The sequence below is a fragment of the Anastrepha obliqua genome, chromosome 2 (genome assembly GCF_027943255.1).
Source record: "Anastrepha obliqua isolate idAnaObli1 chromosome 2, idAnaObli1_1.0, whole genome shotgun sequence".
NCBI lineage: Eukaryota > Metazoa > Arthropoda > Insecta > Diptera > Tephritidae > Anastrepha > Anastrepha obliqua.
This window is the reverse complement of record NC_072893.1, coordinates 64,258,551-64,275,345: the sequence shown is the minus strand read 5'-3', so window position 1 is coordinate 64,275,345 and position 16,795 is coordinate 64,258,551. Positions and strand designations below refer to the sequence as shown.

The following is a 16,795-nucleotide window of genomic DNA, read 5'->3' as shown; positions in this document are numbered from 1 at the left end:
GCACTGGATAAAATACTGTAGTATTTGTGGAAAATAATTTGGCAACTTGAAATTTAAAAAGTGTTAGGTATTATAATGAAAGTAAATTAAAATTGAGTTTATTTCTAAATTTAATTAATTTTTATTATAAAAATAAATCCGAGTTAAGATAAAACTGCAAATATATTTTAATATGCAGATATTTTTTAAACGTGAAAACATAATATAATAATAATATAATAAACTCAAACCCAATGGCATGTTAACTCCCTCTTTTAAAAACTGGATGAAGAAGCAAAGGGAATGAGTCTGAAAGCGACATTGAGACACAGATGCTCCCAGTCAAGGAGCACAACAAACTGCTCAGCAAACAGTTTCTACTCGGGTAGTACCGCAGGTTACTCTTCTGTAGAAGCTGCTAGAAGCTGAGCCGCCTCCCAGACACATCAACTCCTCAGGAGGCATCTCTTCAACTATACCGTGGAGGGCCAGGTCAAAACTAACTAACTACTAGTGGACCGGACAGTGTTTAGACACACGCTCAATGAAATTCATTGGGAGACACTTACCACCTTCCTAAACTTCCTACCCTTGAATGCCGTAATCGGAGTCCAACCACCATCCACAATAAATGAAGAGCTTCAGTTATCCCGAGAGACCCGCGTAGAAGACTAGAGTCCTACCTATCCAGAATTGACCCCGACATACCAAACATATGTCCAGCATGTGGAGACACCACGCACGATGCTAACCACTTTTCTCATGCTGGAACAAACCCACTCACCTAACACCGCTTTCCCTCTGGATCCAACCTGTAGAAACAGCAAGTTTCCTGGGCCTACCTTTGGATGAGCTAAACGAAGACGACCGGTAATTACATTGCACTGACAGGGTTTAGTATGAAGTTACAACAACGACAACAAGCCTGAAAGTGACCAGATTGTGGCAAAGTATTTTCAAACAAGGATGATTCAGGATGATTGCATTGGTATGCGCCAGTCGCTAAGGTCGCAAGGCCTGCACCAGGTAGCTGCACTGGCTGCGCTCTTCCTGTCATGCTAAGAGATGGCGAAACTCGGTGAAGCTCTTCGCAGATCACCTGAGCACCGTGGCTACTCTCAACGACGTGGCTGGAACAACGCTCAGAAGCACTATATTGCGGTACGCCATACAGCGATACTGAGATGCTCTTAGTGATATGCGAAGATCATAAATGTCATTTTCAGACCTATGCATAAGGGCGCATATCAAGGCAAATTTGTACATACTTATATGAAGGCACACTGAATTATGAATAGCAAAAGTTCACTAAGTAGGTACTAGCGTAGACCCACCAGGACACCATTGCAAGGAAAAAATATCGATTGCAATGATTGTATTTGAGCCGAGCCGTACTCTCCAGGCGTTGCTCCTTCGGACTTTAAGAAGCCCACAAATAGGAGAACTCCTGGTGCGGAATTCGTGCGCTACATTATAGATGTGAAAAAATAGAGGCAAACACGTAGTCACTTTTTTAAAAGAACTCTTAAGGAAGAAATGATAGCGCACTTCGCTTATTTCGGTGAAGATTTATTACCGACTACGGAATTTTGAGCTGTATGAGTTTTACAGTTTCCTCTATATAATTTGGGCAGTTCTACTGAAAGTCAGATCGTATAAATATAGTCAAAAGCTCAAGCTCTGAAAGCATTCAAAGTGGTACCTGCCGTTAGTGGCAAGCAAAGATAATGGCCTCGTCTGCGTTAGAAACACCAATTAGAGAACGACTTGACTTTACTTGATGTTTCTAACTGGTGCCGATGGTTGAGTGCAAAAATCTGGTACCATGGTTTGTTGAACTCCGTCCAAATCACTTAGGCGATTACTGCACGATTTACGGAATGCAGAGGTGTGACCAACATAAGACCGTTAACCGGCTCTCAGCTGATTCTGTTGTGTCATGGGAGTTGTGACGGCAGTTTGTTTATGAAACAATTGAGGTTGTGTTGGTGATATATGCAAAAATCAACGCAACCCCTGCCCACGTTACTTGCTTGCCATCTGAACAACGATTGATTGAACGTTTGTGTGAATTCGTGTGAAATGAGCGGGCAAAATTCTGCTTCTACATCACTTACATAATGTGGCGGACGAAATTCATCATGTAATTGATTGGAGGCAGAAATTATTCTTACAAATTTGCTTCGATTGGCCAAACCTGATAATATTTCATCATTGGCTTATGTGTCAATCTAATAGGCGAAGCAACAGTGGATTGCGTCTACGATAAGAAAGGTGCGATCTATGTAGCATAGATAACTAGAAGAGAATTTTAGAAGGAAATTTTTACATTCACAACTCTAATTAAGTAATTCCTTTTTTTAATTGCTAATAAGATCCAAAGCCCCTAATATGTACTCTTCTCTGGCAGCTTCAATCTCGTGGGTCATACTTCGTATATATTCTATTAGAATCATGAGAGCGGTTTTTGCCCCTTTTGTGCAAAGCCAGATGTTGCATTTTATCAATACTTAGAATTGAAAATCAACCATGAAGTCCTCTAAAGTTAACTTTTCAAGTAAATAAATAGTAAAATATGGGTGTGATAAGTTTCAAAAAGAAAATTAAAAAATTAGCGCATATAAAAACACATAAGCAAAGCTAACTAAGAATAACTAAGAATAAGCAACACAAATATTTAGTAATTCATTTAAAAAATAATTTTCCAACATAACGTCAGAATTTAAAATCATATATGTGGTACAACATACCAGGTGGCGCAAAATTAATCAAGCCATTGGAAAATTTATAATTTAATTTTTGCAAGTGGCCTTGCACAGCTGCAGTATGTATAGTAAATAGACAAGCCGACTCCATTACTTGGTTAAATTTCCAGTATTCAGAATCATTTTTTATTCATTTATTGAAAAAGTTATAAAAAAAATGGATGTTTAATTTTGCGCCACCTTATACAAATATCTACAAATCAATAACTGTTGTCCAAAAGAGTTGTAATGAATGTGCTCCGAAATCTTATTCCACGCACAGGAAGGTGTGTACAAATTTGTGCAAGTGTGTGTGTGTGTGTGTCTCATCAAATAAGTGAAATTTCAGTTCTTGTGACTTAACAAACACTTAGGCACATATACATATACTTATACTATCACAAGTATGGAAGAGTGCGTACATTTATATTGAGTATTGATGTACAATTACTACTTTTGCTAATTCTTATTTATTTTACAAAGTAATTTTTTTTTTTTTAATTTTTTGTGAAAACATAAAAATGTGTTTGCAGGATGTGTGGACAACAACAATTCGTTTTGCGTGACTACTTTCTATGACTTTTGTACGAGTACTTTAGCATTTTACTGGAAGCAATTTTTTTGCACGAAATTTTGATTTTGTTACCTTCGGCAATTTTTTAGGCAACACTGGCTTCGGTGGTGATAATGGTTGCTGTTGCAATTTACTTGTATATTTCAACATTTTATGGTTGCTTATTGTTGTTGCCGTTGATGAGGTTGTTGTCGTTGTTAGATTTGTCGTGAAGGTAGAAATAGTTTTCGAATTGGTCCTCTGTTCCATTTGATTAGTGGTAGAAGTAGTAGGAGTTGTATTTGTAGTAGTATTGGTAGTGGTAGCCTTATAACTCTAATCATGCAAATTAGTAATCAATAAATTATATGTATGTATCTATGCATACGCATATATGGATGTTATATGATACATATCTAATGCACGTATGTATGTGTATATGAATGTATGATTGGAGGATGGTTCCATGTGTAGAAGTCCACGCAAGTGGGGAAAGTTACTGATCGCCATTCACTTGGGAATGGCCAGGACGATTCTTCTGCATATGGTTCAAGCAGCTCACAACGGCCGGGATTAGCCCACGTATCCTCTGGGTAGCTTCCGAACATCCGTTCGGGAGTGAGCTAACGTGAGAAGGCGAAACATTCCAGGATAGCTGGTTGTGCGTTGGGTTTGGGACCCGCCACTTAAAAATCGCCCCCAATGAAAAGTTTTAAAAAGCCTCGGATGAGACCTCCCTATACTGATGACGACCCCTGCAAACGAACTAAGGATTATGATTTGAGGGCATGCACCTGGAATGTCCGGTCCCTTAATGGGGAAGGTGCCTCTGCCCGGCTGGTTGATGTCCTCGTGAGAGTAAAGGCTGACATCACTGCCATCCAAGAGATGCGATGGACGGGGCAAGGAAAGAAAACCATGGGACCTTGCGACGTCTACTACAGCTGCCATGTAAAGGAGCGCAAATTCGGTGTCGGATTTGTTGTGGGAGAGAGACTTCGTCGCCAAGTACTGTCGTTCACTCCGGTGGACGAGCGTCTCGCAACAATCCGCATCAAAGCCCGTTTCTTCAACATATCGCTAATTTGCGCCCACGCCCCGACGGAAGAGAAGGACGATGCGACCAAAGATTCCTTCTATGAGCGCCTGGAACGTTCCTATGAGCGCTGCCTTCAACGCTAGGGTGGGCAAGGAGGGAATTTTTGGTCCCACAGTCGGAAAATTCAGCCTGCACAACGAAACATCCGGTAACGGACAGAGGCTGATCGACTTCGCCGGGGCCCGAAACATGGTAGTCTGCAGCACCAGATTCCAGCATAAGAAGATTCACCAAGCCACCTGGCTGTCTCCTGATCGAAAAACGCGAAACCAGATCGATCATGTTGTGATAGATGGAAGACACGCTTCTAGTGTATTAGATGTACGTACGATCCGAGGACCCAACATCGACTCGGATCATTACCTTGTTGCAGCCAAACTGCGCACCCGCCTCTGTGCAGCAAAAAACGTACATCTACCTACGCAAAGAATGTTCGACATCGAAAAGCTGCAATCACAACAGACAGCCAGAAGATTCGCCACTCGACTCTCACTCCTGCTCTCGGAGAGCACTGCCCAACAACCCGGCATGCGCGAGCAATGGAGCAACATTTCTCGTTCCCTACGTACCGCCGCCGAAGAAGAAATCGGATTCCGGCGAGCCCGAAAAAACAATTGGTACGACGAGGAATGTCATGCTGCCGCAGAAAGAAAGGATGCCGCCTATAGAGCCACGCTGCGATCGGGCGCAACGCGAGCCATGTGGGATCGCTACAGAGAGCTGAAAAAGGAAGAGAGACGTATTATCCGAAAGAAGAAACGAGAGGCCGAAATACGTGAGTGCGAAGAGCTTGAGATGCTGGCCAACAGGAACAACGCCCGAAAATTCTACCAGAAAGTTCGGCGGCTTACAGAAGGTTTCAAGACCGGGGCGTTTTCCTGTAAGAACAAAGACGGCGAACTGGTGACTGACGTACAGAGCAATCTTAGATTATGGAGGGAACACTTCTCGAACCTATTAAACAGTGACAGCTGCGCATGTCACCGAGAAAGTGAAGATCCCGATACCCCAATCGTTGACGACGGAATTGTCGTTCCGCTACCCGATCATGACGAGGTGAGAATAGCGATAACGCGGCTAAAGAACAACAAAGCCGCGGGCGCCGACGGACTGCCGGCTGAGCTATTCAAACATGGCGGCGAGGAGCTGGTAAGGTGCATGCATCAGCTCCTATGCAAAATATGGTCGGATGAAAGCATGCCTGCCGATTGGAATTTAAGTGTGCTCTGCCCAATCCATAAGAAGGGCGATCCTGCAATTTGTGCCAATTACCGCGGGATTAGTCTTCTAAATATCGCCTATAAGGTTCTAGCGAGCGTATTGTGTGAAAGGCTGAAGCCCACCATCAACCAACTGATTGGACCTTATCAGTGTGGCTTCAGACCTGGAAAGTCTACCATCGACCAAATATTCACAATACGCCAAATCTTGGAAAAGACCCATGAAAGAAGAATCGACACGCACCATCTTTTCGTCGACTTCAAAGCTGCATTCGACAGTACGGAAAGGAGTTTCCTGTATGCCGCGATGTCTGAATTTGGTATCCCCGCAAAACTAATACGGCTATGTAGGATGACGTTGCTCAACACCAGCAGCGCCGTCAGAATTGGGAAGGACCTCTCCGAGCCGTTTGATACCAAACGAGGTTTCAGACAGAGTGACTCGCTGTCGTGTGACTTCTTTAACCTGATGTTGGAGAGCATCGTACGAGCCGCAGAACTTAATCGCTCAGGCACAACTTTTTATAAGAGCGTACAATTGCTGGCGTATGCCGATGATATTGACATCATCGGCCTTAACAACCGCGCTGTTAGTTCTGCCTTCTCCAAACTGGATAAAGAGGCAAAGCGAATGGGTTTGGTGGTGAACGAGGACAAAACGAAGTACCTCCTGTCTTCAAACAAACAGTCGGCGCACTCGCGTATCGGCACCCACGTCACTGTAGACAGTTATAATTTCGAGGTTGTAAAAGACTTCGTCTATTTAGGAACCAGCATTAACACCGATAACAATGTCAGCCTTGAAATCCAACGTAGAATCTCTCTTGCCAACAAGTGCTACTTTGGACTAAGTAGGCAACTGAGCAGTAAAGTCCTCTCTCGTCGAACAAAACTAACACTCTACAAGACTCTCATCATGCCCGTCCTTACGTATGGCGCAGAAGCTTGGACGATGACAACATCCGATGAAGCGACGCTTGGAGTGTTTGAGAGAAAGATTCTGCGCAAGATTTTTGGACCTTTGCACGTTGGCAACGGCGAATATCGCAGACGATGGAACGATGAGCTGTATGAGCTTTACGACGACATAGACATAGCACAGCGAATAAAGATCCAGCGGCTACGTTGGCTGGGTCATGTCGTCCGAATGGATACAAACGCTCCGGCACTGAAAGTATTCGATGCGGTACCAGCTGGTGGTAGTAGAGGAAGAGGAAGGCCTCCTCTGCGTTGGAAAGATCAGGTGGAGAAGGACTTGGCTTCACTTGGTGTGTCCAATTGGCGCCGGTTAGCACGAGAAAGAAACGACTGGCGCGCTTTGTTAAACTCGGCCAAAATCGCGTAAGCGGTTATAGCGCCAATTAAGAAGAAGAAGAAGGAGAGTAAGAATGTGTGAGGGTAGCTGAAACATATTTATTTAATACATATACATGTATACATATACATATTTATGAATAATATGTAAAATAAAATCAATAGCACACACACATATAAGCAAGTAACTTGCATTCATATCTTACCAGAAAGCATGTAAATTCTATGTACAATCATTGCTGAACGATGAGGAACTTAGTTCTAACTTATGGCTTTAATCTCTAATATCTTTAAAACCAAATATTTCATTATCATCATCAAACACCTTAATATTCTTAAACAAATAAAAGTGAGCTTAAATATGTAGAAATCACTTTGAGTTTGTAAGACTTACGGCTCTCACTTGGCATGCAGATGCAAAGGATTTTTCTCAAAATTGGCTTGTTTATAAGCATGAGTGTAAAAAAAATTATAGTTTTGAGATATTTTCAATTTAAATCATTTTGGCATATTTTTCGACATTTACAAAAATTTCTTTTTTACATTTTGAGTGTACAAAACATAATCTGAAAAAATTAAAAAAAATTATAATTTTGAAATTCATTCAATTTTGAAAATGTTAATATAGCTTATTTTTCGACGGTAAAAAAAATTTATTTTAAAAAAAAGTTTATTTAAAAAAAAATTATAAATTATTAATGTCATAAAAAAATTTAGATTAAAAAAAAAATTTAGTTTAAAAAAAATTTTTGTTTAAAAAAAAAAATTATTTAAAAAAAAAATTTTATGAAAAATATAATTTTATAATTATAATGTTTGGTCTTGGTTTCTTCTCTTTCTTTCTATCTGAATTTTTTTTTCAATTTTTTTTAAATGAAATATACACTAAAAAAATTTATTTATACAGGGTTGTTAATATTCGACGGACCCATCTAGCAACCCTGTATCTTTTGACAGAGACGTCAGATCGCTTAATGATATACCGGATATACCGCGTTGGAAGCGTCAGTCCAAGCAGATTTTTACCACGCGAGCGCTCCCAAATTGTTGAAATTTACATTCAACAAAAGAAGTCAATTGTGAAAACTCAACGTGCGTATAAAAAATTAAATAATGTGAAAAAAGCGCCTTCTAAGAACACCATTAAACGTTTGTACGAAAGGTTTTCGACTGGTGATGCTCTTTCTAATCCAAAAAGGCCAAATCAAAATCGACCAAGGCGATCGGATGAGAATATTGCTCTTGTACGGGCTAGTGTTGAGACGTCACCAAGGACATCCCAAAATCGCCGTTCTCAGCAGTTGGGCATTGCTCGGACCACTTTACAACGAATTATCCGCATTGATTTGCATTTACTCCCGTATGAGATTCACCTGACGCAAAGATTGTTGCCTGCGGAGAAGCCTCGTCGATTGGAATCTGTCAAAAGATACAGGGTTGCCAGATGGGTCCGTCGAATATGAGCAACCCAATAGAAAAAATATACTTTTAGGTTACAAATTTTTTGAGAACAAATCGTTTTGCCAATTTTGAAATATACCCGCTTTCAGATCTTTTTTTTTATTTGGTATTTTTGAGGCTATGTCGAGTAATTCTGAAAGTTTCTATCTGAAATTTTTTTTAATTTTTGTGGAATGAAATAAACACTAAACATTTTTTTTAGAAAAAAAATATATTTTTAGTTACAAATTTTTTGAGAAAAAAGTCGTTTTGCCAATTTTTAAAAATACTCGCTTTGAGATTTTTGTTTATTTTGTTTTTTTTTGTTTTGTATTTTCGAGGATGTGTCCAGTAACTCTGAAAGTTTAATAGTGGAGGGATTTTATTAAATTTTCAAGTTGTATTTGAGTGCGTACGGTCTGCAAAAGAACTGAGCAAACGTCGTCAAATTTCATAAAATCCAGAATTGTTGTTGTTGTTGTTTAGAAAGCCACGAGCAGACATATTCAAAATTACGACAACCATAACCGGCCACTGGTCTATGAGGGACTATGTCAGGAAAATGGCAATCAAGAAGAATCTAAGGAAACAGTCTTTTCCCATCTGTGTAAGTCTCCTCGTCTGGATACTCTACAGCATACAAATTTGGGGGAATTCTTCATGGTTAACTTGAAAGAAATTGTAGAAAGAAAAAAATAGACGACATAGGCAGATTCAAAGTCAAGTCACGATGGTTTGACTAATAGAAAGCAGAGAATCTACAAGTGGTTGATAAATAGCATCTTTTGTGCTAATTGGGCTTGGGATGTGCCACTAAGACAATACCTCAACCACCCGCATTACGTACCGTGAACCAGTGAAAAATACCGTGCATCTGCTTAATAATGTACGTATCGATGCTTTGATCGATTAGCAAACGGACGCAGTACATTTGCAAGTACGTTTTGCACTGATTTTTTACTGGTGCGATTTTCTAATGGTGATTTTTTGAATATAATATTAGTTATGGGAGTTCCACTATGAAACTTTCAGCGATTAGTGAGATAGTCTCAGCCAATAATGAAAAATATAAGGAGAAATGCTTTTCAGTACTGACAAAAAGCAATGTTTTCCCCAAAAACTTCTGGCAAAAAAATTTAATTATTTTTGTTAAAAAAAAAAATTTTATTTTATTTTTGTTAAAAAATAATTTATTTTATTTTTGTTAAAAAAAAATATTTATTTTTTTTTTTTTTTTTTTAAATTTAATCAAATTTGAATTAAAAAAAATATTTATTCTTCTAGAAAAAGAAAAAAAAAATTATTTTATTTTTGTTAAAAAAAAAATTAATTAAATTTATATAAAAAAAAAATATTTATTCTTCTAAAAAAAGTATTTTAATTTTACATTGAAAAAAGGTTTAAAAATGTCAAAAATAACCGAAGATATTTCTCTTTAAAAAAACTAAAACAAAATTTCAACATTGAATAAATCTCAATATTATAATTTTTTTCAGTATGATATACTCAAGTCTACAAATATCCCAATTTTTAGAAAAATCGACGACAATGTCCAAAATACTGTTATCACTTGGCGTAAATCACTCTGATAGCTCATTTCCACAAAACCTTAATTCTGGCTTTGCTGCCCTAAGAGAAAATGTTAAGTTAACAGTGATGTTAACAGAAATGTTAAGATAACAGTACTCGCATTAGAAATGTTAACATTTTTTACAGAATACTTCCGGGCGCAATTATATAACATACTAAGTTATGACTATACCCAGCCAGGTTAAATTTTTTTTGCCACAAACCGACTGGGGAAGGAGATGGGTAGCAATTCACCCCTATTCGGGCGACACGCTTTGTGTCCTCGTTGTTCTCGATGTAAAATGAAAACAAAAGGTAAATACTTTGCAACAAAAAAAAAAAAAGCAATAGCAAGTGGAGTTGCCGTGCTTAGCCGAGACATAGCAATAAAAATGTCCATGTCTGAATTGGGTCTAATAAAACTTTTACTTGACGCCTTTTAATATGGTCAGAATAATGTAACTTTTGCAGAGAGCGATCGAAGATGTTTAGGTACCTCAAATGATCGCCACACTTTGGCCTGGACGTCGTACCTTGCGATACCACCTATTGAAGCGCCAGTTTTCGCATGAAATTCCCAATGTAGTGAATTTCTAATTAAAATTGAAATATTTTAGATGCCTGCGGATTCTAAGTCTGTCAGCCATCCAAAGAAGTAAGAGTTTAAGTCTTCACCACTCGCCACATCCTCGCTCATGCAGTTACGACAGAAGTGTTTCCATTAGGCATTGCCCTACTGTACTAAAGGAGGTTGGGTTGAGGTGGATGAAGGATATAGTTTTGTTTCCATCCATTCTAGGACAGTTCGTTTTAGTTCCGAGGTCCAGCAATTGTTGACCTGCGCGATGTATACCGACATGATTCAGAGCTTTTGTGAAAATAAAGGAATATCCACACACTGACCAGAGTTGACTGATGAAAAATCAGCTCCCTTTGTAACAATTTCGGCTAAGAGATTCCTAGTACCTGTGATCGGAATGAATTTCTTGATTTGGATCATTTTGAGCTGAACTATTTATGGCTGCGATATTTTCAGTACTTGGACTGGTATGTTTAGTTAGTGGTATTAAATAGTGAACAAGTTAATACGAATTTATTTCCAATACGAAGATAGAATACACAGCCTGTCAGGTGAGACGTTTATTACGACCGAAAATTGGGGTAAGTGCTTTTAAAATTTGGCAGAGAATTTTAATAGTACGAACGTTGTTTTTTATATACCTATAAGATTTTTCATGACCATCTTGTGGTAAAAAAGTTGTGCTCGCGTTAGATCCCACACAATTTAAAAACACGCTGGATACGCAACTGGACAAAGTGCTTCGAAAATTGATTCAAACGAATGCAAAAGTGTGTTGATCATCATGGATAACATTTCGGAAAGCATCAATAGAATTTTCAAACACTAATAATAATTTTTCCATTGTTATTGTAATAACAAAGCGTGCCAAAAAATTTAGGGTAAATCATTCTAAAAGAGTTGCAAAATCTACTTTATATAGAATGTTTTAAGACCATGCAAGGAAACAGAAAATATAGTAGTGGAATTAATGGAATTCAACTATGATTCAAAATGTTTTATTTCGCCTTAAGGATGAATTCAAAATGAAAGAAGGCGCAATCCGCTATGGCGATAAAGTGCCATCAAAGTTATAAGTATCAGTTGAACATAAACAAAATTAGATCACCAGATGATATTATAAGGTATAGCAAATGACGGCAATTAAGACTCAACCCGGGGTTAAAAAAACAAAAGTGCGTGTAGCGTAGTACACATAACAGAAGTGAAACTTTCAAGGCAGACAAAGAAAGAGGGAGAGACCCGAGAGAGAAAGAATATGTATCTAAATAAATTCACAACATTTGCAGAGAATACAAATGGGTAAAATTTACAAACAACGGAGAAGGGTCGACCGGTTTAGGTAAACGCCGGACAAAAACCGTGGCAACAACGAGCACTACTTCGAGCGTTTATCACACGCACAAACGCAGCGATTCCAGGACCGCAGCAACGGCACAAATTACCGCAAGACAATACCAATAAATCCGACGCCGGAGTGGATAGCACTTTATAGTACGCACAAGCACTAGCCAGGAAACAGAAAGAAGCGCAAAAAAAGGCACAAAAAAAAGCCAAAAACATTGAGTCCAAAAAACGCCCCAAACAGTAGGCACCAAGGAAATATAACGCCAAGAAGTAGGCACCAAAAATATATTTCCTACAAATTTGCATCAACAAACAAGCGCCAAAAAGTAGGCAGTGTTATTTCTCACTAGAAATTAGCAACCACAAATAAAAACTCAGGAAAAAGAGCCTAAAGTGTATCTAACATATCGCACTTGTTACGTTAAAGCGTAACAACTCAAAATCTGAACATTTTCAGTAGAGACGAAAAACTGTTTCCGTAAATATTAATAATATAGGTATTACAAGGGAAAAATATGTAATTGCACGAAAATATCATTAAAAACAATATAACGGTTGTTTCATTCTTATTTGTTTAGTAGTTGCGCTAAAATAACCAATTTTTGAGTGATTACTCTTTTCCTTTTCTTTTTGAGTTGTTACGGTTTAACGTAACAAGTGCGATATGTATAATGTATAGCTCCCTCTCTCCTTTTCCTCTACGTTATATCCTTTTCCTCTCTCGCGGAACGAAAATGCCCAAAACGTTGCATGGCCTTGAAATTTTACTCTCCATTCTCGCTCGTCCATCGACGCCTAAGAAGTTTCACTCCAAAAATATTACTCAAAAGGAATTATTGCAAAGGCAACATTTTGTCTGACAAGATTTATTATACAGACAATTAATTATGCCACAAAAATCACAGTCCAAAGCACCCCTATAAGGTTTCTTAAGTACATATGTATATAAAAAGTGAATTGAATGTACCGATAAAGCAAGCACCTGCAAATTTGTCCTAATGCTGTCTCATTGGAATTTTTTTTGTGAAAGTCTACATGACCAACAGGGGAGTTAAGAGCTGCACTTGTAAAGTAGCCAAAAACTCTGATCAACAGTCTTTGGAGGTATCCCCACATAGTTGCGCCATACAGCGGAACGCTTTTCAGTAACATATTAATTACATAAATTTTTAATACTTCATATATCATAAAATAAAATGTACAAATATTTCCGTTGTAAACTATTTTTGAAAAAATAAAAAAAAAATTACCACTACTTGTTGGGTATTTCTCAAAGAAAGCACACTCATTTTTCATATTCGTTCTCATTTATTTGCACTGCTGTATGTATCTACATATTGTATTAAAATTCCTTTCATAAAATTTCGCAAATTTTCATCTTTAGTATAAAAATAATTCCTGCATTCCCTAGATTCAATGCTATTGTATGAGGAATGCACTCACAAGAGGTTACCTGAAAATTGCATTTTACAAATGAAACACAAACACATGCAAGCGTATGAAGGTGTAGGTGTATATATTCTTAGGAACCTTTACATAAATGCTCGGAAGCTTGAAAAGTATTCCTTATAAAAAAGTATTGTCAGAATTGTAATTGATTACATAAATACTTAGTTGCACTAGCATATGAGAAAATGTAGAACCCAGTAGGGAAAATCTGAGTTAGTGAAAAGAAGTTCAGTTTAATTACCATGGACTAAGAGGGAAACTCTTCACTGAGACTAAAAGCCACTACCCCGATTTCAGTAGGGAAAGGAATATACTATGTAGCCATTCCACCATTCAAATTATCTCTTTTTTTAATTTCCCATTACCTCTTCGCACTACTTCTAACCACGAATTTCAAAGCAGATATAAATGGCATTCTATATATCATTGAAGGAGACAAAATAGATATGAAGGTTGTGGCGCTGTATGCCTAACAATAATAGCACTGCGCTTCAGTGAAACTTATTTACTTTTTCGTGGCATAGCTGAAACTCGAGATGCAGTTAAGCAGAAAAAAATTGCATACTCAGAAGTTTGAATTTAACCGCCAAATCTGGATTGAGGGTCGAAAAACGAAGTTTTATAAAAAAAAGTTTGACGCCACCTTTTTATATTATATTTTAGGTCCATACAAACAATTGGCATGATTGAAAATTTTAAAATTTGTACTATTAGCTGAGGTCTGGATGGGTAAGATATAATAATAGTAATAATTTTAGTATCTGTACTGTGCCATTAAATAGCCTTTAAATGTTTTAGATCAGGTTCTATTTAACCTAGATGTTTCCTGGCTCAGACTGAGAATTCGCTGAAAGCCTTTCCTTTGCCTTGCGGACAAATTTCAGAATATGTGCAGCAGGAGCATTCTTAATTTCATTCGGATCCGTTTGATCTCGATGAAAGAGCCTTGTCTCTGTCAAGTTAATGCACAAGAGATGCTCTGTAGTTTCATTATTCTCCAGACAGAGTCTAAATTCTGTCTCATTACTAATGGGAATTGTTGAGAGAGGTAATTTATGTAACACTGACCTGTCAGAAAACCTGCCATTTTCCTAATGTCCGCTTTACGCATGTTATGCAGTTCTCTATTGTAGGTAAAACGTCTTATAAACTTTTGGCTTGGCGGAGTTCTTGTGTGACTTCCCAATGAGTAATTCTTAGAGTATTCTCCCAACTTTTTATCCTACATTTAGTTTCTGTCCAACTGATCCAGTATGGTTTTGGACCGTGAAAATCTGATGTCGACCCCGCCCTAGTGAGCTCAGAAGCTATGCCATTACTTTAATTCCAAGGTGGCCCAGAACCCACCAAATTACAATTTTATTTGTTGCACTAAGTTGGTTAAGATTGCTAAAGCATTCGTATACTAGCTTCGATTCCACAGAAGGTGAAGCTAGTTCTTTTAATGTAGCTTGACTGTCCGTGTATAGAGATAAGTTGCCCCTCAGTGATTTTTTCTTGCAGATATTGAAATTGCCTGAATTTCAGCCTGGAGGTCGTTAACCCATTTGCCCATTGGTTCGGAGATTTTCGTGGCTAAGATATAAGTAAAGGCAGACTTCATTAGTAACACAATAAGATTTTGGGGCTTGAGTACCTAAAATGAAGTTTTCGACCAATTGAATTGAAAGTAGACAGGCAGTACTAAAATGAAACTACTCTGAAACTATTGAAAAAATTATCTAAAGGGAACTAGGCGTATAGATATTGGTATAATTTCTTAAAAAAATGTCCGCAGATACAGAAAATAGTTTTGGAAAAGGATGAGAATACATATTGGGAACACTTCCGATTACATAAAGGGTACATAAGGAGACTTCCACTAAACAACTTCGACACTACAGTCTGCACAAATGGTTACAAAATGGTTTGTGGTCTGAGAGCTGGTATATATTTTCATACACTTAGAATTGAAAAATCGGTGTGTCTTCCTAATACTTACAGTGCCTTTCAGGCTAATGGAGGAATGTTGTAGAGTACTAATCGCAGACATCTCTTTTAAAGACAATATCGCTATCCTTTCTAGCTAGGCTACAATCCAGATACTGGATTCGGCAACAACAGCCTCTGCATTGGTGAAACAAAGCAGAAATAGCCTTATCACATAGAGTGTAAACCATAACGTTGCTTTAAGCTGGGCCCGACGACATCGGAATATTGAAGGAAATGAAAAACCAGGCGAACTGGCGAGAATAACATTCTTGTAGAATCGGTATTCACATCAATGAGTGTAATCAAGAATGTAATTTTCTTCAAATACCTCCGAATCGCTGATTTTCGATGGAGAGACCAGACGACATGCAAGGTTAGCAGAACATTTTGGCCACCTCCAGCCACAAATAAACGTTAATATTGGCAAATATGAAATAAAGGGATGCCTGCAGACTCACGGCAATGATAACTGGCTTGTGGTCCATAGGAGAGCAGGCAGCCAATAGTTCTTCAGGGCTGTCATGGTTCTAATCAACTGGAGAAAAAGGAAACTACCTTCCACTTCCTCTGCCCTTTGGAAGGCGAGGATGTTAAACCGCTTTTTGAAAACCTCAAAAAGCTGACTGGTATAGATGTACACAACCTTATAAGACTTCTCAATCGCACAGATTAGATATTATAGAGAACTCATATAACGTGTTGGTAGCGAGTATGTGGCAACAAAATGTTGCTGTGGCGCTAATTGGATTATTGGAGAGTCACTACTTCAACTAACCAACATAAAGGGTGAGACACATCTATCATTTTTAATTTGAAATATATATTTTTTGACCTTGACAACTATAATAACATCCGTTATGTGTCACAAATTTAATTTATACTTAGACATTTATAAAATAGGCCGCTTTTCATTTGAACAAAGTTGGAATATATTAGAAATGAGTTTGGAATACAGGAAAACGCATAATCAGCGAACGGTGATGCATACCTGGCGTTTAGTACTTAATTAAGACTTAATAAATATTACGTCAACCAAGCAGAGAAATTTTAAAAGTAAAAACATGAAATGGAAGTTGCCATTGCTAAGGCAAGTGTGGAGTATCTTGAAAATTTAAATCATTTATATGATCAAATTAACAAAATTGGTCACTGCAAAGCCAACTGAAGAAGACACTTGACAGATGTTAGAATTATGTCCCATACGTCAGGGCAAAATTTAAACTATCCTAAAAAAAAAATTCAAATACATAGAAAAATACTCCTGTGTATTTTCTTTATAGCGGGCCGAATTAAGTGAAATTTTTAATTCTTAAAAAGGGCTACACTGTAGTAGTTCATAATACAAAAATTGGAGGAAAAACAAAAAGAAGTGTGAGCCAGTCAACTTCACTACCCGGCTGCTGGTAGTTTTGCAAACAGTTGATTAGATGATTTCTACATGGTTATATTTTATGAATGCGTGTGTGTACTTTTGTATAAATAGTTAGATGTGTGGAATTCAGCGAATAAAAGTTTCTATAACAGAGGAAT

General features: G+C 37.9%; 1 protein-coding gene across 2 annotated transcripts in view; it reads right to left on the bottom strand.

Annotated features, from left to right (window-relative positions):
• LOC129239217 (neurobeachin) overlaps positions 1-16,795 on the bottom strand; it is a 231,460-nt gene that overhangs the window by 28,433 nt on the left and 186,232 nt on the right. The window contains exon 23 of one of the 2 annotated variants that reach the window (XM_054874564.1): positions 3,370-3,612. The exons of the other annotated variant lie outside the window; for it this stretch is intronic. Within the exon in view, the coding sequence (XP_054730539.1) occupies positions 3,370-3,612 (243 nt within the window). The remainder of the gene's footprint in view (positions 1-3,369; positions 3,613-16,795) is intronic. 2 annotated transcript variants of the gene reach the window in all.